The sequence below is a fragment of the Ixodes scapularis genome, unplaced genomic scaffold (genome assembly GCF_016920785.2).
Source record: "Ixodes scapularis isolate PalLabHiFi unplaced genomic scaffold, ASM1692078v2 PGA_scaffold0__279_contigs__length_252992795, whole genome shotgun sequence".
In the NCBI taxonomy this organism is placed as follows: Eukaryota; Metazoa; Arthropoda; class Arachnida; order Ixodida; family Ixodidae; genus Ixodes; species Ixodes scapularis.
The window spans coordinates 67,513,212-67,538,027 of record NW_024609835.1 but is presented as its reverse complement, the minus strand read 5'-3'; the positions used below and the strand labels follow the sequence as shown (position 1 = coordinate 67,538,027).

General features: G+C 46.7%; 1 protein-coding gene across 1 annotated transcript; it reads right to left on the bottom strand.

The window, feature by feature from the left end:
* Nucleotides 1-342: 342 nt before the first annotated feature.
* LOC115308427 (lamin Dm0-like) lies at nt 343-23,909 on the bottom strand. Its single transcript, XM_040210493.3, has 10 exons — nt 23,446-23,909; nt 20,392-20,503; nt 19,371-19,520; nt 16,715-17,008; nt 13,566-13,803; nt 12,212-12,408; nt 11,074-11,178; nt 7,497-7,616; nt 4,135-4,239; nt 343-2,238 (listed from the first exon to the last, which is right to left on the bottom strand). The coding sequence occupies exons 1-10, from the start codon at nt 23,907-23,909 to the stop codon at nt 2,203-2,205; spliced, it is 1,821 nt and encodes a 606-aa protein (XP_040066427.1). The 3' UTR covers nt 343-2,202.
* Nucleotides 23,910-24,816: the final 907 nt, after the last annotated feature.

Sequence of the window (24,816 nt, the reverse complement as noted above, 5' to 3'; positions counted from 1 at the left end):
ATCTTCAGTGTGCAACATACTGTGGTGATACACGACCGCACGCCGGTGCCAAGCAGGGGAGGGGATAGGACCCATGGTACCCATGTTCCACAGAGCAAGTTTACGGCCCACATACTCCGAGCTACATCACGTTTTTGGCGAAATGCAACACAGTGTACGGAGGTAACCACTTGTCAGAGACCTTCGTCCGACATTTGAGAACCAATTTAACGCAGCAAACACCTGGACAATCTTCAGTCGTAGCAGGTCGGCCGCAAAAAAGTCTGAGCAGGTCGGCCGCAAAAAGTGACAAAGCCGAGGTACGAATGAACAAACTTTTAATTGCGAATCTGTACAGTAAAAATGAAGGACGACAGTTCGAGATTGCCGAATAATTTGCAAGGGTCACATACCAGTACGAGACTTATAAAAAGGTACCCCGAAAAAGGAATACTTTGAACAAAAGCGAGGTCAACGTCGGACGTGGACACGTGAAGACTGGGCGGCTAGGTACTGTTTTTTGAGGAGCGCAAACACATCTTGCAAGACTAAAAATATTGAATACTCTGGGAAACTCTGATAATATAAGCAACTTGATGTAGCGGGTCCATGCACGGTTAAACAAGACTCAAGTGCAGGCTAGCGTGAGGCATGACAGTGGAAACTGGCACTATAGGTTTAGCTTTCTATTAAAAAAATGCTGCCCACACACACAAAAAAAACAAAAAAAAAACACCAAGAAGCACATTCTAACACAAACGAGTTTTGAAGTAGTGAACACTTCCGCTGGGATCCAAGACAAAGGTAAAGAGCGCTTGCAGAGGCTACACAACTAAACGATGACAAACCCAATACAAATTATGAGCTTTTACTCTACACCTTCGAAGCATGCACTGCAATCGTAGATTGCAGTGCATGCTACGAAAAATCACAGCCAATCGAGCACTGGATTTTCTCCGATGGATCGTAGCAGCTGCTGTGGTCCACCTCAAGATGGAAAGGAGAGAAAAACTGCACATTCCATGTCAAACAGAGAAATTAAATGGGGCTCTACGTCCAACAGTCGAAAAAGGTTTCTGTTGAAGGACTTCGACAGTTACGCTGTATTAAGAAGCTTGTAGAAAAATCTAGCGGGCAAAACATCAAGCAGTTTACACAGAGTGTAACCAGAAACTTTGAAAAAATATTTAGAATCTGAACTCACTGCCATGATTGCGGAGGAGGTGAAATGTTATTTCTGTTAGCAGTGCAATTACCTTGGCAATTATTAACATCAACGATTGCGTACAAGTGTGCACACCCGAGAACACTGCAACTGCTAAAATCGCGAGTGGAGGGAAATGATTGACAAGATCCATATTCTCTTGACAAAGAAAATCTAGAGACTAACCCCAAACACATTAGCCTTGCGTGCGACGTTTTTGATTAGCATATATCATTCAACAACCAGTGCAACCACTAAACTGTCCAAACGCAACAATTTCAGCTGAGCCGTTTAAAAACCAAGCATAAATATGGTGCTCCGATGTAACACACAATAAATTCAAACAAAATTGTGAAAAAAAGTCTTTTTTTGTTTGCTGCAGGTTGCTGCCAGGGCTGCAGAATGATGTCCTCCTGAAACCTATTGCAGTGATGTTGCAACACCCTTTTTCTAAAGCGATAAAGGTTTAAAAACTGAACGTTTCATCTCAAACACAGAAAAAAAGTTTGGAAAAACCATAGCAAACACCACGCAGGGTTTGCTGCAAGTAATCTGGTTCCCCTGTCCACAAAACTAAACTAACAAACACAACGAACAAGACAGGCACTTTAATGTAACAGGATGTAGGTTACATACGTCATGAATCGACAGCAACAAAAGCACGCACACAAAGGGGTTAGAATATGAAGTTAACAAGTTACAGAAATGCTTTAGACAGGTGATGTGGGGACACGTTAAGCTATTTTTTTCTTTCTTTCTACCTATGATAAATGCAAAGACGAAGATCACGAAAAAAATATGCCGGCAAAAAATGCGCCTGCAAAATAGGTTCAGGACTATGCCGATGTCTTGAAATGTTGATGTCCGATAAAGAAAAAAAAAGGATAAAAAAATTGCAGTCACAAACACATGGGTCAAGAAAGAGGGACAGAGAAAGGCAAAAGGAATATAACCAATAAAATAAATGGCATTAAGTTTCCGCCACTCGACTGACTTTTTCATTTTTTTTTCTTGCCGCTTTACATCACGCAGCAGTGGTTGGGGTCGTTGGGATCCTGCAAAGGCCGCAAAAAGCAAACGTCAATATGTGAAAAAACCGCAAAAAACTCACGTAGTCTTTTTTTGCGACAAACTTCCTTGACTAGAGTTCCTCGGTATTCCTGGGCTAGTGGCAGTATATAACCGGAATCAAAGTGCCAGCAGAACATGGGCCAAAGTAACACCTACCGACAAGAAATGCATGCCCTCATGCACATTAAAGCAATCAAAAAGTTTAAAACATGTTGCAATGAACTACGTCCAACATCGCTGTACCAACACCAACACCATAGCCACTCGCAGCCCAAGAAATGCAGAATGGCTTATTATATTCAAAGCTTTCGCAAAAACAAAATCTTAAAGGGAAAAAAGAAGCATCTGTGCTAGGTACCAGTAACAGTGCAGCTAACCCTGGTTTGACGAGCACTGTCGGTTATGACAGGCCCTACAAAGTTCGTGAATTTCACGGCGTGCAACGAGCCTTCTCAACACCAATGCGTTTTCACAGCAAGGACAACAACCGTAACAGACCGATCTCGCCAAGTGTTCGGCGCATGCGCGACGTTGTCAGAACTTGAGTTCGCGGGAGGCAGACGGCGGTGCAGGGGAGGGCTCGGGCCGTCTCGACGCTGCGCACATGCAGAGTTCCGGCGAAGCTGTCGTCTGTGCTGACAAAGTTCACTCGATGCTGTAAAGTCATACCGTCCGGCGAGATCGGTCTATTACAGTAAAAGCTCGTTAATCCGAATTTCGAGGGGGCTGCTGAAACAGTCCGAACGATACAAACTTTCAATTGATGAAAGTCGACGAAGAGAAAAGAGCCCCGTCCGACGTTGGGTATACTAGAATGCTCTCAACCGCCAGAGGCGTGCAAGTCCGCTGCTGCAGAGACCGAAATGCCAGTTTAGCCAGCACGAACCAAAATAATCAAGGCCTGCCAACAGCCTCCACGCAAAGTTATCGCGCCCGGATAGCGCCCGATCGGCAACTGGACCCGAGCAAATAGCTCGGTGCGACGTCGAAACACTAGCACATGGGCTTTGAACACTACAGGTTGTGTTGCTTTATTCCTCCGAAACTGGATGTATCAAACATTCTAAACTTGACAAACCCCTCTTGGTTCTGGCATTAAAGGGGCGCTAAACCACTTTGTACGGTAGTCTTTGTGCCAACTCAATCTACAGGCACTAAAGATACTTAAAAATAAATTACATTTATATGTAGCAGGTTAAAAAAAATTAAAATAGGATTCAAAGGTCATTTGCCTCAGAACTATCACACGCCGGAGGCACAGTCGGAGGAAAATAAGCTGTTGTCCGACGGCGGCCTCTGGTTTTGGTGATAGTTCCGGGGTAATCAACCTTTAATACCGATCTCATTAGAGGAATCGCCACGCATGAATGTGATGTTTGGTTTCTTAGTACGCTTAGAGCCCATAGATTGAGGTAGGGTCATAGACTATCGCGGAACATGATTTAGTGCCCCTGGAATGCGATGAAGCAGTAAACAAGCGTACAATGTAAACAATACATATATAAGCGAGTGTTCACCTCATTGTCACGCGTTAATTAGTTGCTTCGGTCTGCCACGACAAGTCTTAAAAGGGAGAACAACTACCTTGCGCGCTTTCACGTGCTGTACCATCAAGGGCATCTGTCACGCCCCTGCGGAGAATTGAGGATTAATTTCGACCACTTTCTTTCAAAGTGGAACCACCCCTATCGGAATTCAAACTTGCTGGGGCACTCTCTGGAAACCCTCCTGGGTCCCCGGAACCCAGTTTAAATTTTTGTATATATATATGCTCTTAGAAAAAAGTTTCCAATTGTTTTAATGCATTTTTGTTTCCTGCATAGATTAAGAAGCCATGCCCCATTGAAGAAACCGAAGAAAAGAAGAGGCAGGGTACTCACGTGCTCGTGGAGAAGGTGCTCACGCCCCGTCCAATATCCTCCCGCGCCGGACGACCTTTCCGAGAGGCGCGTGAACTGACGCCGCCGGTTTTCCCGAAAGGCCACCTGGGGGCGCAACGAAAGTGAGCGTCAACTCGTCAGCCGTAACATGCCGCAAAAACACTAGAGTTGCGGTTACGCTGCTAATCCATTGTCAGAAAAACCTGAAAAAGTTGAGGAATTTCAAAATAATTTGCTAGACACCCTGTATTCAATACTTCTTAGCACTTGCGGTACAAACCGCAAGTGCTGGGAAGACTCGGCAGACAACGTCCGAGGCACTTACTGTCTCGTCACGTGGGTCATAAAAAATAGTCTGCAGACACGTTCGAAGCATGCATATGTGTTAAACAAATGTGCTTCGAACGTGCCCGAGACGTGCCTGCAGATAATTTGTCAAAATGGTGTGCAGCAGGCAGTGTCATTTGTATCGTGCACGAGCAACGAGACTGCGGCCAAGGGCTTCAATGCGGCCCAGAACTTCAATGCGGCCAAGAACTTCAATGCGGCCAAGAACTTCAATGCGGCCAAGAACTTCAATGCGGCCAAGAACTTCAATGCGGCCAAGAACTTCAATGCGGCCAAGAACTTCAATGCGGCCAAGAACTTCAATGCGGCCAAGAACTTCAATGCGGCCAAGAACTTCAATGCGGCCAAGAACTTCAATGCGGCCAAGAACTTCAATGCGGCCAAGAACTTCAATGCGGCCAAGAACTTCAATGCGGCCAAGAACTTCAATGCGGCCAAGAACTTCAATGCGGCCAAGAACTTCAATGCGGCCAAGAACTTCAATGCGGCCAAGAACTTCAATGCGGCCAAGAACTTCAATGCGGCCAAGAACTTCAATGCGGCCAAGAACTTCAATGCGGCCAAGAACTTCAATGCGGCCAAGAACTTCAATGCGGCCAAGAACTTCAATGCGGCCAAGAACTTCAATGCGGCCAAGAACTTCAATGCGGCCAAGAACTTCAATGCGGCCAAGAACTTCAATGCGGCCAAGAACTTCAATGCGGCCAAGAACTTCAATGCGGCCAAGAACTTCAATGCGGCCAAGAACTTCAATGCGGCCAAGAACTTCAATGCGGCCAAGAACTTCAATGCGGCCAAGAACTTCAATGCGGCCAAGAACTTCAATGCGGCCAAGAACTTCAATGCGGCCAAGAACTTCAATGCGGCCAAGAACTTCAATGCGGCCAAGAACTTCAATGCGGCCAAGAACTTCAATGCGGCCAAGAACTTCAATGCGGCCAAGAACTTCAATGCGGCCAAGAACTTCAATGCGGCCAAGAACTTCAATGCGGCCAAGAACTTCAATGCGGCCAAGAACTTCAATGCGGTCAAGGGCTTCAATGCGGTCAAGGGCTTCAATGCGGTCAAGGGCTTCAATGCGGTCAAGGGCTTCAACATGACAGCAAAAGACATTCGAGGGTCATTTCCATACGATTACCGCAGCAAAGAAGCCGCCCCGCAAGGCCACCGCCGCATGTGTACGACCGTGAGTACACGTACGAAACCTCATTCCCCTAAATGCAGAATCGCGTACGCAGGTGCTGACATCGAGGTTTTTTTTATAACTATTAGAGGTTTTATTTGCAGCGCTTCACTTTGCTGGAACGTAAACTAGGTTTGTACCGCAAGTGCTGGGAAGTATTGAATACAGGGTGTCTAGCAAATTATTTTGAAATTCCTCAACTTGTTCAGGTTTTTCTGACAAATTCAGGTGAAATTCCCTGACCACTGTAGAGGCGATTAAATATTTAGGACCATTACAACACGAGGTAATGAGCATTGAGCACTGTGAGGATAATTTTGCACGGGCTTCGTGTCGTGCCCTCAATATAATACAACCCAATCCAAGGCTTCGACTGGGTTTGTCGGCTGTTCCCTTTGCATCGGGTAGCACAGTCTACATCGGGTGAGCAGAGACCGCGCTCCGCTCTAAGCAGAATTTATTGCCCATTTTTCTGCACCCAAGTCTTCAAGTCTTTGCTCAGGGCACTCGATGGCGTTTTCGGCTCGTTTTCCCCGACTGGGCTCGATTTTTTGACAGTATTCCTAAAACTTCCCCAAGTTTTCATGGTAATTAAAACTTCCCTGACAATTCCCGGTTTTCCCAGTCGCTAGACTACCTGCGAGTAGAACTTTACTGTGCAATACCTGAAATTGCACAGGGAGATTTTTTATTTTGGGAACAAATCTTTATTAAAACTAAAGTGGCACGACTCTCGATCAATAATGCTACATGCACCATACATCATAGCATGTTTGATGTATGATGCAACGACAGGATGGTTAGGATGTATGGATGTGTACATTGAATCCATCGGATGGATGGATAAATGGACAAATACGGCTGAACCAAGGAGTCTGGCAGCAGCTTGCGCCACCTGGTATATGAAATAGCCAAGGTTGTCGACAGACTTCGCTTTCTGCTAAATCTAGCGCCACCGTGATCTTTTGCAGAGCGTAGCGCAGTTTGTCAGTTTCACGCTTTTAGTGCCGCCAGGCGCAGGAAATTTGAATGTATCAAAATGGCACAATTGGTGCAGCTGTCCCGCCCCTGCAATTATAAAGCCCAGGGACAACTAGAAAAGTTTTAAAGCAATAGATGGAGATAGATAGAATCACAGCAAGTGTCAGCCCCTCAGAACAGCAACCAGACACTGCTAGAGAAATGTCGGGAAAAGCTGATTGTAAAAGTCACTTCTGAACTACATGCCGACTGAAGAAAGACCGAGCAATGGTTATTCTGGGTGTGGAATCAAAGATAAATCAAGCAGTGTTCACCAAAAAAGGACACAATACCACAATTCAGAGGGAAAAACAAAGATTGTACCCTTTAATTTCACACACAGATGACAGCTTACATGCACGCGTGTTATGAATAACTATTTTCCCTTCTGGTACCGTGAAACCCTTCATTTTCGCGGCCCCGAGTTTTCGACAATTGGACTGCGGGGTCACATTTGCGACCATTAAATTTCGCGATTTCTGAAGGCTGGAATTTACCAATAGAAACCACTAAACTAAAACCACTAAAACCAATTTTACAATTCGCGTATTTCGCAAAAATTAGAGGCTCCCAAACATTAAGGCTTTAACTGGTTAGGAATGACGAAGCAAAAAGCTGCTTAACAGGTTTTCACACAAAATCAACGGGCGGGCAATACAAAGGTTTTTCTAAAGAGAGCTCTAGATGACTTCCTTTAATTTTAATTTATCTGGCTATCAGAGGTAGTAACTGAACGAGAAATTGCACAATAAAATTACACCTATAGTGCAGCCCAGCTACAATGGCAAAACACTACACCGAAGGCGCTCACCTCCTCCCCATCAGCGCTGAGCAGGGCTGTGCGCATCTGTTCACCGTGGGGCCACTGCTGGTTGCGCATGACCAGGTCCGACGGAGCGCTGTGAGCTGCACCGGCGTCGGAGCTCCATACCTGCACAGCATCCCAACTTCAGATGAGTCGTGGTCATCTCACCGCAAAGGAGGTATACTCCAGCAAGAATGTGGGCAAGCTGGTTTAAAGAGAAGCTAAAAAGAAAGTAAGAGTACAGTAAGACAAAAAAAAGTTTTAATGTAGGCATTTTAAAAAATGATGTCTAAGTTTCCTTTCGATCTTATTACTAGGAGTGTCAAAATCGCTAATTAATATTTCGACGTAGCCCTGCCCGTCTTTGCATGCCGAGAGCAGGAGAGCGCGAGGGCGAATAGAAAAAAACAAATCAGGAGTCCCGCGTTGATCCACAGTAGAGTCGCAGTGACAGCCGCGAAACGACATGGCGAAGTTGTTGGGCACTGGCGTCGCGTTCACACACCGTGGGGTGCGTGAACAAAAGAGTACAAAACGAAATAGGCATCCGATTATTTTGTTTCGAAAAACGCTCATTTCCTTTTTGTTCCGGATAGCGTAAAAGCGCTTTCCCCGGCATGAGCTCTTGGCATTGACAGTGCTACAACGGCCTTCTGCTATCGGCTATTTTTTTTTTGTCTTTTCCAGAGAGCGCGTGCGGTGGGCGTTGGGTGCTACAAAAGCCTCCGGCATAGAGCAGGTTGTTGATGCTGTGGCATCAACAACTCCGCTCCGCACGGAACGGACCCGGGTTTGATGCCCGTGGGCGGCGAGCAATCTTTTTTGAAGATTTTGCAACACTGGCAACGGACGTCCTACATTGCCAACAACAATTGAGATTATTTCAAGCGGTGGCAAGAACCCACAACAGTTATCGCTGCGAGACTAACAAAAGTGACCTCATCGAAAGGGTCGAATGACTGCTCGGCTCTGTGCAGGCGCAGGGAGGACGACTATAACGTCGCAATGTCTTCGACGGATAACAGCTGGCGGCAAGGCTCGCCACATGCCCTACAGCAATCGCTGCACGTACATTTCAAAATATATGCGGTTTACGTTTACTTTTGCCCAAAAGCGCGATGACTGGATTCGTGATACAAAAAGCTAGAATAGAAAACCGCTCCAAACTGTTTTTTTTTTCAAGGCGCTTCAGGTTTTTGGAGAAGGGCATAATAAAACCTGGTGCGAGGGAAAGGGCATAAAACCTGGTGTTCGGTCTTCCTTGGCCAGTCTTCCCCTCACCCTGGGATTTACAGTGTCTGCCTAGTCTGTTTACGAGGACGAAAAAAAAATGTTATGATAGGGTTTCTATTGGTACTTCAATTGCCACTACCAGCACTATGGGCTTATGATATAGGGGAAAGTAGCAATTTACTATAGGAATAGCTACACATACCAAAAAGATTTTACTTTCCTCGACCCAGGCCTATGTAAAGCAGGCACACACATAAAGAATTGGTGAAGTTCAAAGCCAATAGCGGTTTTGGCAGAATAATTTCTAACCGATTATCGCATAGTTTCTTCGAGCCTTTTACTAGTGATGGACCGAATATGCCGAAATTCAAATTCGGCAAAGTTCGGCAAAGATTCGGCAAAACTTCGGAAAATGTCTGCGCACGCGCGAGAACGCGACGGAGCCTTGGATTGCAAATGAACGCTGTGCGGTCGTGCGGTTACCATCGTGCAGCGTAGTACAACCAGCGGTTACGCCGCGGTGTGGGGTAGGCAACACGGTAACTGCGTTTGTGACCAAGTGTAATGCTCGACGTTGCACATTCGACATTCACTCTCCCTATCTTCCGAAAAGTTCGTGTATTCATAAACACCAGAAACCGGTATTTTAAAGTTTTAAAACGAGTCGTTGTGAATAAAGGAAGCACACTTTCATGCAAAGCTGACTTCAAGTGACTCAGCAACCGTTGCATTCGTTTTCCCGCACAAAACGGTGGCTCCCAGAGAAAGCAAGAACGCAGCGTTGTTGCCTTCATTTTAGCAATGTACACACATGCAGGCCTGCGCTGATGATACCTTAAAACCGAAACTCTCACAGCGTGATTCGTGACTGCGCCACGTTCGCTTCTACCCAACCTCGCTGTCACGCCACTCCTGCAAGGAGTCACTAAAATTGCCAGTAAACACACAAATACGACATATAATGCATATAAGCCCAGTTATTACTAAATAAGATGGTATTCTACAAGATAGTTGTATCGGTGTCGTTTTTAAGTTAAGAAAAACAAAACAAACTTTTTTTTTTGACAAGAAAAACTAAATATCAGCGTTAAGCTTGGTAACAATGTATCGAATCGAAAGTTCGGCACCAAACTTTCGATTGGGCAAAAGTTTGGCCCATCACTACCTTTTACTACAGTTTTACCATGCTTAAACGAAAATTCAGCTGAACTCGAGAAGGTTGCTCCCAACCTTCACTTGTCCCCTTCTAAGCTTTGTTAGTTTTAATGTAACTATATCCGTGAACCATGGCCTCAGAAAGTCCAATGCCGACATCGGGTGGCACTAGAAAACGACCGATTTGATGCAAAATTAAACCCAAAGAGACACCGAGCCATCCTCATTGAGCGAATTTATAAATCAGCTCGATACACGAACATTCTTTGTTTATTCTTAATCCTCCACAAAAAAAAAAAAACAAAAACAAAAAAAAAAAAAAATAAAAAAATAAACCCGAATAATGAAAGCAGTTTGTCAGGACTGTAATGCCTGCGTCATTGCAGTAGGTTAGTCCTATCGAGTGCGCTTCCAACCGAGCACCCGCGTACAGCCGAAAAGCAATGCCCGCGAGCTTCGCGGGTACTGCTTTTCCGCAGCACACGGGTGCTCGGCAAGGAGTGCCCTCAACGGTGCCAGCCCCACCCCCGATGAACGAATGGCACGAATTAAGCGAAAACTCGCTCTTGAATTAAGCAGCTTAAAAATGCATCGAAAACATGGCAGGAAAACCAAAATATTTTAATTTACCCTAATTAAAAGGGAGTACGAAAATTTCGAGCTTGAATTATCGCGAGACCACTGTATGCTACGTTTCACTGCGAGTCCTACCACCGCCGACGCGACGATGCGACGAAGACAATCGAGCAGAGCCAAAAACGCGTCGTTACACCACTCCTTTTTGTGGATACGCCATCACCAACTTAACTAATCGCAAACAGAAAAAAAAAAGGGTGGGACCTCGGCGCATCCACTGCACGCGATTGGTGTAGCCGACGATGGCAGATGTGCAGATGTGCAAAGGCAACAAGTGCAGGGACAACGCGCTTTGGGCGCTGCTTGACCGGCACTGTAGGACGGTAGCGCAGCCTGTGGTCGGACTTAGAGATAAACGGAGTATAGCTTCGAAAGATGTCGCGACTGTAACTGCCCACAGAAAGTGGGCACGCCCATGAAAACGCAAGCCAGGGGGTATTTACGTCATTCCCTGTATGCAAGACTAAGTTCGAACTGACGAAAGCCTCGTTCTACTTTTATGAAACAAATGGAACCAGTGCCTTCGACGAAGGAAAACAATTCAAGAACTGCAACGCACCGTGATGGTGGTTCCCGGTTGGATGACGTGGGTCCGGTGGAACCGGAAGGTGAACTTATCGTTGCCGGAGTTCCGGTCGATCCGCCAGCCAGCCAATGGAACCTCCTGAAAAAACAATATCGAAGGTGCACTTGCAAGGATCAGCAAATGCGCGGTTCGACCGTCGCTTACGGGGAGTGGAGCCTGTTCCTGGGAGTATCGAGCCCGAAAATGAGAGCATCCCAAAAATTTCTCGCAAACCGTGTGGCCAGCTGAGCTGGCAATCTTGTACCGCAATTCGAAAAGCAAAGTCGAGCTCCAAATTGTTCACCGGAAACTTGCACAGGTTTCTATTTCATTTAGAGATTTTAAAATGCCGTGGAATGTTAAGTTAACCGAAAGTGAAGCTTCTGACCAGAGACACCAATTTTCTGCTCTAAAGGCTCCAAAATATTATTGAAGAAAAAATAAACCGAATGTCGCCACGTCACTCTTATCTTAAAAGCAGCGCCGCTCCGCGAAAGTACTGCGGCAAGCTACAAGCGCACAAATCCTGGAAACCTCACACTTCCGAGTATATCCGCTTGAGTTTGTTTCAGCCTTTGGTTGTGTTCAGACTTCCAACAGGACAATGTTAGGCTTTGTGCGATTCAAACATGATTTCCCTTTCATGTCACAGGTTTCCAAACATTGGCCTTACAGTTCCTAGATAACAAGGCTGCTGTCATGTCTGGGCGCGCCGCCGATAACGGAATAGCGTAGTACGGCGCATACGCCACTAAATGATAAAAAGCGGTGCTCCGCTGGCTACCGCTTTCTTTTGCTCAGTTACCCCCCATCCATAAGCATGGTGGAATAAACCTGTCCTTTCGCCTTTGGAAACCTGCTTGTTCCTCGCTTCAGGCCGACACACAACAGCTGCAGTGATGAATTCTAAACGCCGCCTAAAAAGGCAATCAAGTGCCACATCAGCGTCTGACGAAGACTTGTCTCCAATCGACGAGAACTTGAGAGTCGGATAAACGCCGTCGCAGCACTTGGGTCCACCCTATGCCCCCGCGTTTGTCCCTTCAGAAGACGTCGAAAATTCGGCACCACGGCCTTACCCAGGAGACGTCTAGGGGGCTTTAGATGGCAGAAGAGAGCGACGTTTACCAACCTTCGTGCCCTTGTTCTTTACGATGACGTATTTTCCGTCTGGGCAGTGATCGGAGATCTCCAGGTCCCCCTTGGCGGATGCGGAGACCTGGACGTCGGAGTTTGACTGCTCCTCCCGGTGGGAGAGGAAGGTCCGCTTGCGCTTGGTGCCTCGGAGCAGCGGACTGGTGCACATCTCAGCCCCGCTGGTAGATGCGCCTGAGAGGGACGAAATATCGTTCGCATCTCGCACGGTGTATCGCGTGTGGGAGGCACGGTTAACGCATCGCTCGCCTCCATTGCCCGCCCTTGACTGCGCTCGCTACACGACGAGCGAGTCTGACAAAATCCGTCCCTTTGCACGAAAGGGGAGGGGCATAAAAGCGAGGAGTCTTATTGCACACAAGAAAGGAGGTGCAAAAAAAATCAAAGGCAGCGTCCTCTGAATGGAGTTTGGTTTTTCGCCGTTAATGCGCGCTGAGCAATGTCGTCGGAACGACCACGACAATGCTGCTTTTACGCAGTTTACTTTTTACGGACGCTAGTGGTCATTGCGTTTTACAGTTCACGTTGTTTCCCCAAATATGTGTCTTCTACACTAGCAGTTTTGACGACATCCTTTTCGATTCTAAGAGAAAAAAAAATAGTAAAACCGGCTATCGCACGTCTGCGCCTACAATCCCGTGCCGGGATCCTCCGTGCAAAGAGCAGACAACGTAATGTGCAAGCCTTGTCTCCTGGGTGGTGTTGGTGCGGTGCCTGGAAAGTTTCCGCAAGGGCGATTGAAAAGTGGGAGAAAAAAATAGGGCGATATGTTAGGCGAGTTTCTTTCCCTGCGACGAGTCGGAGTTGCTACCAAAGGCTCGCCAACATCATTTTTACGCAATGCGTAAAGAGAACCACGACGGGCGAGGTTTCCCTGCTCATTTTGAAGTTCTTTGTGTGTAACAAAGCGTGACCAGCAACGTGGCCTTATCGGGACCACCACATTCCAAAGTGGCCAAAATGCATGGAACCTTTTCCTCTAGATCATTTTTTAAGAGTTAATATAATATTCCACGGGGAAAAGTCGCACGCATTTGGGCCGCTTTGGAATGGCTGTTCCCCAAGGACCCAGATCACTGGCAATCCCTTCAGACAAGCAAGAAAACACAGACGTATGACATTGTATAAAACTAAAAAGTTTACAAGCGCCCTAACGATTGTACTGGCAAAGCTCGGGCAACCTATTGTCTGCTCTCATTTTCCGCCCTTCTGTAGCTTTTTTTTCTCAATTCACTCGGGATTACTTACGCGAGCGCTTACGCAATTCGCCGCGTTCTGCTCCCATCGCGAACCCCCTCCCCGAGATCCTCACATCAACTCTACGAACTCACTGGGCGTAATGTGGAGCCGGGACTCTTCGCCCTCCAGGAGCTTGCGGTACGCGGCAATCTCGAGGTCCAGAGCCACCTTGATGTCCAGCAGGTCCTGGTACTCCCGCAGCTGGTCCTCGATCTCCGCCCGCAACTGGGAGATCTCTTCCTCCTTGGCCATCAGGGCCCGGCCGTGCCACTCCCGCTCCTGGTCCAGCAGACGCTCCAGGTCTCGCACACGGGCCGTCAGGGACAGGTTCTGCGGCGGGAAGACTCAAGTCACGGTCTCTTCCCAATCTTCCTACCGGGAGTCGTCCTGCGATTCCTGCCCTGGCCTGATCCGGCCTGGGGAGCTCCTCGGTCACAACAGCGTACAAAGCCCACGACATCATGAAATGGTCTTTCATTCCACCTTAACGTGATGGTCAAGCCGATTTCCCTCTCCTCCACAGGCTCTAAATGCCGAGAACAAACGAGTGGAAACAAGGTGACTACCAAGTAAATCGCATCTCGCACCGTCAATATTGCACTAAAGAAAATGTTTCGCAAAAAAAAAAAAATTTTTTTTTTACAGGCGTGTTATAAATTTACTTAAAGGAGCTCCGCAACAGTTTCAGTGCTTTGCTAAAATAATTTGGGAGTTGGTGTCTTGACCTGTCTGAAGTAAAGAAGAAAAACCGATTTTGCCTGCATGTCCTAGTTTTCATTTTAAAAATGGACAAAGATTGAGGTTTTCGGCACCTCTGAACTCATTGAACATCTTCCGAGTCACGTGCGCTGTGACGTCAATGGGGTTTGCGCGGGGTTCCGGTGAAGCTTCCTCTTTAGAGCCATCAGTGAGCAGCGAGAACTCATCCGCTCGCGACCGCGTGTCCACGTGCTGGCGGATGCAGCCAGTTCAACGCGAACAATATGGTGAAAGGAGGAAAGTTTTATCGGGGTACGGCCATCCCCGTTCGGTTCTGTTCCCCTCCCCCTCCGGCTTCTGGTGGCTGTTCGCGGTAGCAGATGGAGCTGACAGTTTTTGTGGACCTAGGATAGATGGCGTCACTAAAACTCCGTATAATAAAAGATTTGTCGATGATACCAAGTTTTTGACACATTTATATTTATGTTGAAACAACAAGATTTGTAAAAAAGTTACTTTTTATCGAGCAGGTATTCGCACAACTTGCCATCTTTCTAGAAGACACCCCACTGACGTCATGCCACGTGCTTCTCATGGCCGCCGCTCGCGGCTACAGGTCGGGGGATATTATAATTTTTACCTCGCGATTACGTGGCGGAACCGCAACATTTCGAAGGAAGGAGGTCTGTTTTCTGTTCTTTCTGACAAGATGAATAATCTGAAAAGTAGAAGATGCCAATTCTTTCAACGTTAAAAATCGTTGCACAACTCCTTGGGAAAAAAAAAAACAACGACAAAAAAACTATTTTCAGTTGCCCTTTAAGGTAATAAAATTAAATTAAATTTTAACAAAGCATTTCAGCCAATTGTACACGAGTTCAATTTAAACCAATGACGTTGGTACTACAAGTGTTGGAAAGAATTGCATTAAACTTTAGTGCAAAATATATCTCAAATCGCACATAGAAAGATATTTATTTTAGGAAAAAAAATTAATGAAAACCGAAGGGGCAAGACTCGGCAACACATTTGAGAGGCTACATTTTATACGTACATTATAGATGTATAATGTATGACGCAACAGTACGATGGCCAGGATGTATGATACATCGAATCCATCGGATGGATGGATTGACAGATATGGCTGAACCAAGGAATCGGGTGGCGGCTTGCAGCACCTGGCAACGAAATAGCCAAGGTTGTCGACGGAGGTTTCGCCATCCACTAAACGTAGCGTCGCCGTAATCTTCGGAGCAGCGCGGCACAATTACTGTACATTTCACGCTTTTGGCACCGCCAGGCACAGGAAATTTTGAATGTATCCGAATGGCACCGCTGTGCCACCCCTGGCAAGCTTCCGTGAACTGAAAAACTGGACAGCGACCTGCTGCACAACAGGAGTCGTGCCACATCCGCTGCTGCGACACCGCCACGACCGTGGAGGGCGACGATGATACACTTCTACGACGTCATCGCGTGGAAATAGAGGCCATTTGTTAGGACCTTGTAAAAAAACCGGTTAGAGATGACTGAGAAGAGAAGAAAGGGACAGGACGGAGGGCTTACTTACAACTGTCAATTTAATAGAGCATATAGAAAAAGACAAGGTGGAAGTGAAAAAGGAGAAGCGAAAGATAGAAATAACCTCTCAGCCGCCACTAAGACAAAATATATAGTTTTAATGACATGGATGCCGAGAGCACCATATCCCATGTCGGCACCTAGAGGAGAAGAAAATGCGTGCTACAGTCCATGCCAGGCGTCATGAGCAGTTGATTCAATGTGCAGCTAGAAAGTCTATCTTGAAGGCAAGAGTGAATCAACTGCAATGCTTATTACGCCTGGCATGGACTGTAGCGCGCCGACGTAGGATATGGTACTCTCAGCATCCATGTCATTACAACTTTGTCTTAAAGTATATTCTTAGAATAATGTTTATTTCTATTTTTAACCTAACCCGTCAACCCGGAGTTGTCCCCCAAACTGCTCAGTACGAGTGCAGCTCATCTGCCTCACCCACTGATCAAGCACTACGCATCTCTACATCGTAGAGTGCAGTACACCTCAGAGCTACAACTATGCAGAGTTTCCAACACAGAATTTGTTTGTGTTAGAAACTCTACATGGCTGTAACTCTGAGGGGTAGCGCGCTCAAGAAACCCCACGAAAAAATTCTTGAGAAACTGTTGTGGAGGACTGGCACGCAAATTTCCCCGCTAAATTTATGTGAAGAAATTTTCGACATGCAACAGATTTCTCCAAATTCAGCAGAGATACTGAGGTCGCACGATTGTCGTGATTTGACCCGACGTCCATCTTTCCGCCAAACATAGTGTGGAAAGCGATGCAGTGTCGTGTCAATTACCTCACTCAATTTACCAAGAAGATTTCAATGCAATGCAGTTTCAATTTCTTTGCGCTGGAAGTTTGCGCTCGATGCAATCTGTGACCCCAGGTCTTTGCCTGCACGATGGAGCCTGCGAAATCTATTCTAAGTCCCTAACCCCAACGAATTCTGCCCAAAAAGGAAGACGTCCCTCACCTGCGACTCGAGCTCCGAGATCTTGGAGTTGAGTCCCTCGAGGCGGGACTTGTACGCCCGCATCTCCTCCACCTTGCTGGAGCTGTCGCTGGAGCTCTGCTCGAGCAGGCTCTGCAGGTCACGCATCTTGTTCTCGTAGATGTTCTGCGTTTCCTCCCGGTTCAGCTGCATCTGCGATTCGTACTGTTCTCGCAGCTTCATCAGCGTGTCCGCCAGGCGCAGCTCGTAGCCCTCCTTCAGCCGCCCGTCGATCTCAGTGACCTCCGTCTGCTTGACCACGCGCACCTCCTGGAGCTGCAGCATTGAGCAATGGCACCCACGCCAGGGCAAGTTTAGGGGGGGGGGGGGGGGGGGGCATGGATGTCGTTCCCTTGAAGGGGTCCTCTAACATTTTCGTCGTAGTGCCATATTTACCTGGAAATTTGTTAAACACATCAACAAACATAACTGAAAAAATAACCCAAATATTGTGCAAAAAAAAAAAAAATTCCGCTATTGAACTTACAATTTTGATCCCCCCCTTGTTTTTCAAAGCGAGTCTACTGGTAACAATGAAGAGGTGACCTCAGGGGAAGGCAGGTGTTTGCTCTTTGGGCTGTAGACTATTTACAACAGATTAGTTTCATGGTGTCAAATGAATGCTTTGGAAGCTGGCTCCAGTCCTTGCCCAGCAGCACAGAACGAACGCTGGGCAAAGTCAATTCCTAGACTGCCCGCTCAACCTGCAAGCATGCTTTTCTCCCGATGTCACGGCATTGAAAAGCGAGGGTATATTTGAATCTTGGTTTTGGAGTTATTTTTATTTGTTGATTTCACAATAGCTATTAGGGGCGAAGCTCCTCAGGGTCTAGCCTTGTCCGTCTGTCCGGCCGGCGCCTGTGCTCACAAAAAGAAAACAGCGTTTGCGCAGTCGTCAGGATTCGAGCCTGTGTGGGGAGACCCCAATGGATTTCTAGTCCATCGCCTTAACCAGAGATGTGGTAGTAACACAAGACCTGGGGTTTATCATGGATGAAACGTTGCATGTAGCCGCTCAACGTCTATACAGGAGAGGGCGCTGCTGTCAGATGCGTATATAATCGCGTTAAACTTTGCATGCATTGGCTCAACCTTTATAGACGAGAGGGCGATGTGGTAAAATGCTCAAATACATATATAACCACGTTCCATACCAGATATTCTCTTTCTGACATGGACCGTTGACTCAAGCGGTGGAGATGCGTTCGGACGGCTTCTAGCGGATCAAGCTGACCTGCTAGAAGAACCACTGGCTCCGCATTTCACCGACCATAAAACAGTAATAATGAAGTCGAAACGCAACCCGGAACTCAGCACTATCTATGAATAAAATCAGTATCATAAGCACCACCAGAGCTTTGCCGCAGCCAACATCATTCACCACGTGAAGATGCGGTCATTTTTTCTGAATTTCGCGACACTGAATAGCATGCCGGAAAGGCTAGAGGCCAGCGATTGCAAAAATAGTTACTTGAAGTTGCAAAACAAAAAAACAAACAAAAATGCCGGAGTACTCTTTTGAAGGGACACTAAACCTAGGCAGTTTTCTTTTCTGTCTGGTTAGGACAGACATGTCTCAAAAGACTTTTGTAAAAAAAAAAAATGTTAATATTTATGCTGAGATACGAATTTTGACTCACGGGCAAAACCTAAATTGTACCGCTGTACGATGATAGTGTTTTCACTGAACTAGTATGCGCTCCTTGGTCCAGCAAACTGAGCGCGTACAAGCTGGGTACGAATGAACGGCCGATGGAAAGCATTGTTCTGTCGCCCGTTTAATTAGGGCATTCTTGGATTAATTTGTGAACCACTCTGGCCGATACATCAAATACCAAAAAATTCCTTGTGAACGTTCACCCAAAATAGAGATAACTTGTGGAAAGATGGGGTGGGCCATCTTTGGGATGCCACAGCAATTTTATCAAAAGTTAGCGACGAACACCAGGACTATAAAACATGCCACACGGAAAGCGTCACCACGAACCACGGATGCGGCAAGTTTGCGCTTCGCGATGCAATAAAAACGCGAGAATTCGCTACGAACTTTCTATCACGGGAAAGGATACCGTAGATTGTGGATGCAGCAGATTTGAGTTCCATAGTGCAATGACATGCAGTAGTCTGCTACAAACTTGCCCGCCACGGAAACCGGTGTCGTGATGAACACTTGTCTTTGTGTTTTTCTTTGCAGATTGCAGACAAAAAACGATAAAACGCATTACAAATGCGCTTGCCACACGTGCTAATCCCACAGATCGTGCAGTTGATGAGATTCTTGTCAACGGAAATTGCATCGACCGCGCGATCCGCGTGCGGTCGATGGAGTTTTTCCGACTATGAATATTTAGCTAGAAAAATTGGATGGGCTACCCCTCGAAAAAAGGGCATCTTCCAGGATTTTATGGAATCACATCACTAACATTAAAAATGAGAAGGTTTTTGAAATTAGTTTCTTGCATACTTTATTCACTAAATTCACGAGGTTGCCCATCAGGCTGAATTTTTGAAATTCACATGCAACGAAATTTTAAGAGCAATTTCGGGTCCTCCTTCCATATGCTCCCGATTGTCTGGAATTTTTAGAAACGTTCTAGGGAAGCACGCTTTCTCTGCGGCGTTTCATTCTGATGCTCACCTTCTCGTAGAGGGACTTCTGGAAATCGAGGTCTTCAGAGAGGGTCTTGGCCCCGTTCCGCAGCTCGACGTTCCGCAGCATCTCCGCCTCCAGCTCTTTGCGGAGCTTCTCAAGCTCCTTCGCCATGGCGTCCCGCTCTGCCTCCGCATCCTAAAAAGTGGACCAACAAAACAGATTTAAAGGGCCTTGCATCCGTTCTGGACCGTGGGCCGGAATATGGCACTGACTGTGGTCAAAAACAAAGACGAGTGCTGCCGTTGCCATCTGGTCAGCAACTGTACTCTTTTATTTAAAAGTATACTTTTAAGTTCCAGTTAGACTTCGCCTTTCTTGGAATGTACAATATCTATGTCTGCACAACCCGGAGTCTAGAAAACTACACATAGCTTTGTAATTTGCGAAGAAGATTGCAGAAAGATGAATATATACATCCATGCACATACTGTCACAAAGCTTACGCTTGAAAACTAAGACCATAAAAAAAAGAGGATATAGCTTGGTTTAGATGCTTTGTTCAAGGCAACGAGCGTGCATTAGCACTAATACGCAGGTCCTACCTCAATGAGCAGCCCCACCCTTACACATTAGAGGTGGTAGTGGGTGGGGGTGTTACTACACTACTTAATGCTCTACTCCATTTCGAGGGAGGGGGTTGTTACTGCATTAATTACTCCTTCCACTTTTTGAGGAGGGGTGGGGTGTTACCACACCATTTACTCCATCTACTCCATACTATTGCATCAAACCAAAAGCTGCACTCTGCCGAGACATTTTCTACCACAACCATGCTACCGTGTGACCAATGCCAACACCAGCGACCAAGGTCCGTGCAGGGTTTCCACGCAAGGCTGCCGCTCCAAAAGTTTAACAAAATCAAAGGCCACTCCAGAAGAGTGGTAGACGCAGCGCCAGTTACCTCCCACCACAACGAAAAGTAAGCCGTCGGAAAACTCAGCAAGCCGACCACGCAGAAGACAAACGACGGTTAACGTAAAAACCAGCGTTTGGCAGATTTCCTTACCTTGAGTTGTCCAAGGGCCTGATTCAGACGTCCCTGGAGGTCAACGTTTTGAGACTCGAGCGATGTGACCCGTCGCTCAGCTGCGGACCACTCGCGTTCTCGTTTGGCGAGTCTGACGGGATTAAAAAGTTGCAAGCAGATGCACGTCAGTGAACGGTGTTAGGCAAAAGGCTGCTTCGCACATTTATGTGTGAAGGCCCGTTCACACACTTGCGCTTGACTCCACAAGACCGGTTTTCAAGACTTTTCCGACGGCTCACGATCGGCTGCATTGCTGCGCATCCGGTCGTAAGCCGTTCCAAGAGGCTTAATTAAAACCCGGTCTTGTCTCAGTCGGTCCAAGTCAAGCGCAAGTGTCTGAACGGGCCTTGAGTGCAATCAACTGCGTATAACTAGACTGAAGGCTTGAAAGTGTTTGCGTGACCAGACCTACCCCAACTACGAGAAGTGGCTGCTCGCAGGATTCCCTCAAACACACGGTTAAAGATGGCTCTAAATAGCGGGCTTCCAAAAAGTATTAATCTGAAATCGGTCATGTTATGCGAGAAAAACCGAAGGATAGGTGACCACAGTACACAACTCAAAGCTAGTCCAATAAGCACTCAATGGCGTTTGTCTCAGTTTCGCTTCAGATCAATAGGGCTCATTAAAAAAAAAACTCAAGTTTATTATGTATACCCAATAAAATGCATGTCATCAGCGAGCCCCGACTGCAAGAAGTGCGTCTACAGTTACATATTCCGTTACACTTCAATTATGAAGAAAGTTGTCAGGGTGTCTAGCAAATTATATTTTGAAATTACCCGACTTCTCCGGATTTTCCCTGACAATTTCAGGTGAAATTCCCTGACCAATGTAGAGGCGAGTAAATATAAAAGATCATTACAACACAAGGCATTGAGCAATGAACACCGAGGATCATTTTGCACGGGCTCAACACAACTTGCATATTCCGAAATATTTGGGCTCGTCCAGTCCAGATTAAACGAGCACTTTCTTGCCGCCGACAAAGTCACTGAAGGGGCCACTTCCGGAAACACGATGAACACGAGGCTCAACGACACACATAAATAACCGAATGGCAGCATGACGGCACAGCCGCCAGATAAACACTTTCGGATACTTTCAGCTTAGATTGGATTGGGGTCTGCGGCTTTCCCATTTTTTACTAAATCTAGTAGCTATAACTGGATCTAGCCTAGTTTCGTGCCCTCAGTTTAATCCAATCCAAGGCTTGGAGTGGATTTGTCGGCTGTTCCCTTTGCATCGGGTAGCACACTCTACATGGGGTGAGCAGAGCCCGCGCTCCACTCTAAGCAGAATTCATTGCCTATTTTTCTTCGCCCAAGTCCTCAAGTCTATGCTCAGGACACTCGATGGCATTTCTGGCACATTTTCCCTGACCGGGCTCGCGTTTTTACAATATCCCTGACAATTCCCCGATTTTTTCAGTAACTAAAATTTTTCCGACAATTCCCGGTCGCTAGACACCCGGAAGTTGTCCATTAAATGCTGTAAACAGTAACAAGTGCAGGAACGCTAAGGAAGATTAGGTAAATATATGAGAATAAAAACGTTGAAACGGGGCTGTTCAATATCCCTCATATCTTTTTTTATTTGGGTAATAATTCACTATTGTAATGTGGTGCACGACAAAACTTTTTGGGTGAAATTACAATGTTAATTAGAGCCTAGTACGAGTACACTTACATGCTTCATTACGAACAGAACTGGAACACTACAAATGAATTCTGAAAGACCATTGAAAGATCAGCCCTCTACTGCATTGCCACATCTGTCGTTGTTAGGGGTAGATGCAATGGCAAGGAATCAACAACCCCGTTTGTAAGCTGGTTGATCGCAGGTGTTCGAAAGGTCAAAGCTAAAGTTGAACAAAGGTAAGAAACTAAATAAAAAAAGGACAAAGAATCATTGTTGGGACCTCCCAAAACTGGTTTTCATAGATCGAGCAACAGGTTTTGAATTTGTTTTACTTGGTTACGGAAGAGGCTGGCAGACTCAGGCCGAGCGAACGATCGAAGCCACCATAACCGCTTCACGGCCAGTGTAGGAAGAACCTTACCCAGGCAGATAACTTATCGCTAACTGCTAACAAAAGGAATGCCCTGTGATGAATAGCACAAAGGGAAGTGCCAATGCGGACATGACACAAGTCCAGATAATAGCTTCTTTTATTACTCTTTTGTACGCAGTATGCAATGTGTCATGTACTATTTCAGTTTTCCGACAAGTAGGAATACCACCCACTTCACACGGACATTGCTCCGGACAAGTTCATCTCAAAACTGCTAGCCAGTCTAGCTATTTCGCAAGCGTGGCTGCTACGTAATGGAAATAAATAAAAATGTACAAAGAAACCTAGAGCAACCACTATTATGTTTCTTGCGCGCAGTGCGAAACAGACAAACACACAAGAAAAGAAAACGGAGCGTGCTACGCTGAAAAGAGGCGTAGCGAAAGGGACACTGACGCCAAAACCGTCATTCCACAGCCGGCGACTGAATCATCAATGAAACCTGCACTTTTAAGTGGAGTTGTTCCGCTTCTACTCATTTCGTTTGTAACTGACACTACCCGAGGTGTGTGGGCTACAACGGATTCTTTCCAAGGTAAAAGCTGTCAGGTCATCACAGCTTTTGTACTTGGCTCAAAAGCGGCTTCGAAGAAGCAATTACACAAAACCCGCGATGAACAAAGAAAAAAAAAAGGGGGGGGGGGGGGGGAGAGAACACGACAAGTTGTGACGAATCGTTTATGCCCCGCTCTTTTTTTTTTCTTTCTTTCTTTTCTCTAGTTGCTTTAAAGTTCTAACATGTCTAGCTTTAACTAGCTAGCTTGTCATGACTCTGCCTCCAAGGCTCACGAAGCCGGTTAAAGATTTCGCAGTCACACCAACCGCCCCGCTTCGAAAAGACAGCTCGAGCGACGGACGCCTATAAGCCAGACAACGAAAGACCACGAGCCACAGCCGCTCGCCGAAGTGCATGGTTTAGAAATAGCCTCAAGAAAAAGAAATATGGGCTGGCTACTTACTTCGTTTGCAGTGTCTCGGCCTCTGTCTGCCACTTCTTGGCGTCGAGCTCCAGTTTGGCCTTCTCGTTTGCGGTCTGGTCGACGGTGCGGCGTGTGTCGGCAAGCTCACGGTCGTACAGGATTTTAACGCTGGCGACTTCCCGGGTGCGGGTCTCCTGGCTCATCTGTTTGGTCAACTTGCTGTTTTCGGACTCTAGGTGACGCACGCGGTCGATGTACGCTGCCAGCCGGTCGTTGAGGTGCACCAGCTCGTTCTTCTCCTGAATTCTCGAAACCCTGGACGCCGAGAGCGGCGAGCGCGAGCGTTCCCGACTCCCGCCGGTGTTGGTGTCCGACGAGGGAGATGTCCAAGGCGACGCCGGGTTCGCCGGGCTGTCCGCACGGTCTTGCTGTGAAACGTTCTGGGACGACGACGTCGTCGTCGTGGTCATCATGACTTGTTTGCGGACGCTGCGCGACGCCATTTCGGAGTTTGACGGACGTGCGAGATGCCAACTGTTCCTACAAACTTCGTCGGTTGAAGTGCTGTCCCTCGCAATATGTTCGCCGATGCCTCGCCTAATATAAACCGAGATGGCGGAGTGCCGCCGAAAAGGGCCACGTGACCTGTTACGCCAATCAATAGGTTAGTTTCGTATTCCGTGTATGCTCCATTTGCTGATTGGCTCTCAATTTTTAGGAGATCATTTTAGGGGTGTGCGGACCGAATCGAATGGCGCTGCGATTTGAACGGCACATGTATCGTATCTGGTATACCAAATAGCGCAGTGTCATTCGCAGCTTCAACATGCTGCATGTTAACAGAAACGGTTCTCCGGGTTTTTTTGTCTTGCGCCGTGAAAGATACGAATGATGCAGCGCTATTCGATTTGATACCAGCTTCTTGCACCACCACCGCCGCCGCTGCCGTGGTTGTATCGGTGAGGCAGATTCAAAATGACCTACTATACTTCGTCTCACCCTAAGATGGAATAAAGGCAGAAGCTACGAACTACCAGATCCAATCACGAGCCACTTAGAAATTGCCTGATATTTCGCTTCGATGAACGTTACTGAGTGACTCATCAGTTTTACATTTGAAAGAAAGCCACGACATACAGGCTCTTTGCAGTGCCGAAGCTATAGAAATCATGCACTGCATTTTGATAAGGAATATTATTCGTCCATTCTTAATCAATGTTAGGCATGTCATAGTTTAGCATGGAACGTGATTGGACCTTGTGGCACGTAGCTTTGGCCTTTAGTCCATCGTTGGATGAGACGAAGTATAACCTCAAACCGGAACGCAATTATGCACGTAACTTGCGGCTCGACTTTCAATGCAGCAATGGGCCTTTGGATGGATGGATGGATGAATCCGGCTGAGCCCTT

What these genes read in the sequence shown, in the direction of transcription:
- LOC115308427 (XM_040210493.3), bottom strand. Translation starts at nt 23,909, where the DNA reads ATGGCGTCGCGCAGCGTCCGCAAACAAGTCATGATGACCACGACGACG. An exon ending in TCTCGGAGCTCGAGTCGCAG is followed by an intron (nt 13,804 to 16,714) that starts GTGAGGGACGTC and finishes TTCCCGCCGCAG; the next exon opens with AACCTGTCCCTGACGGCCCG. An exon ending in TAAAGAACAAGGGCACGAAG is followed by an intron (nt 11,179 to 12,211) that starts GTTGGTAAACGT and finishes TTGTTTTTTCAG; the next exon opens with GAGGTTCCATTGGCTGGCTG.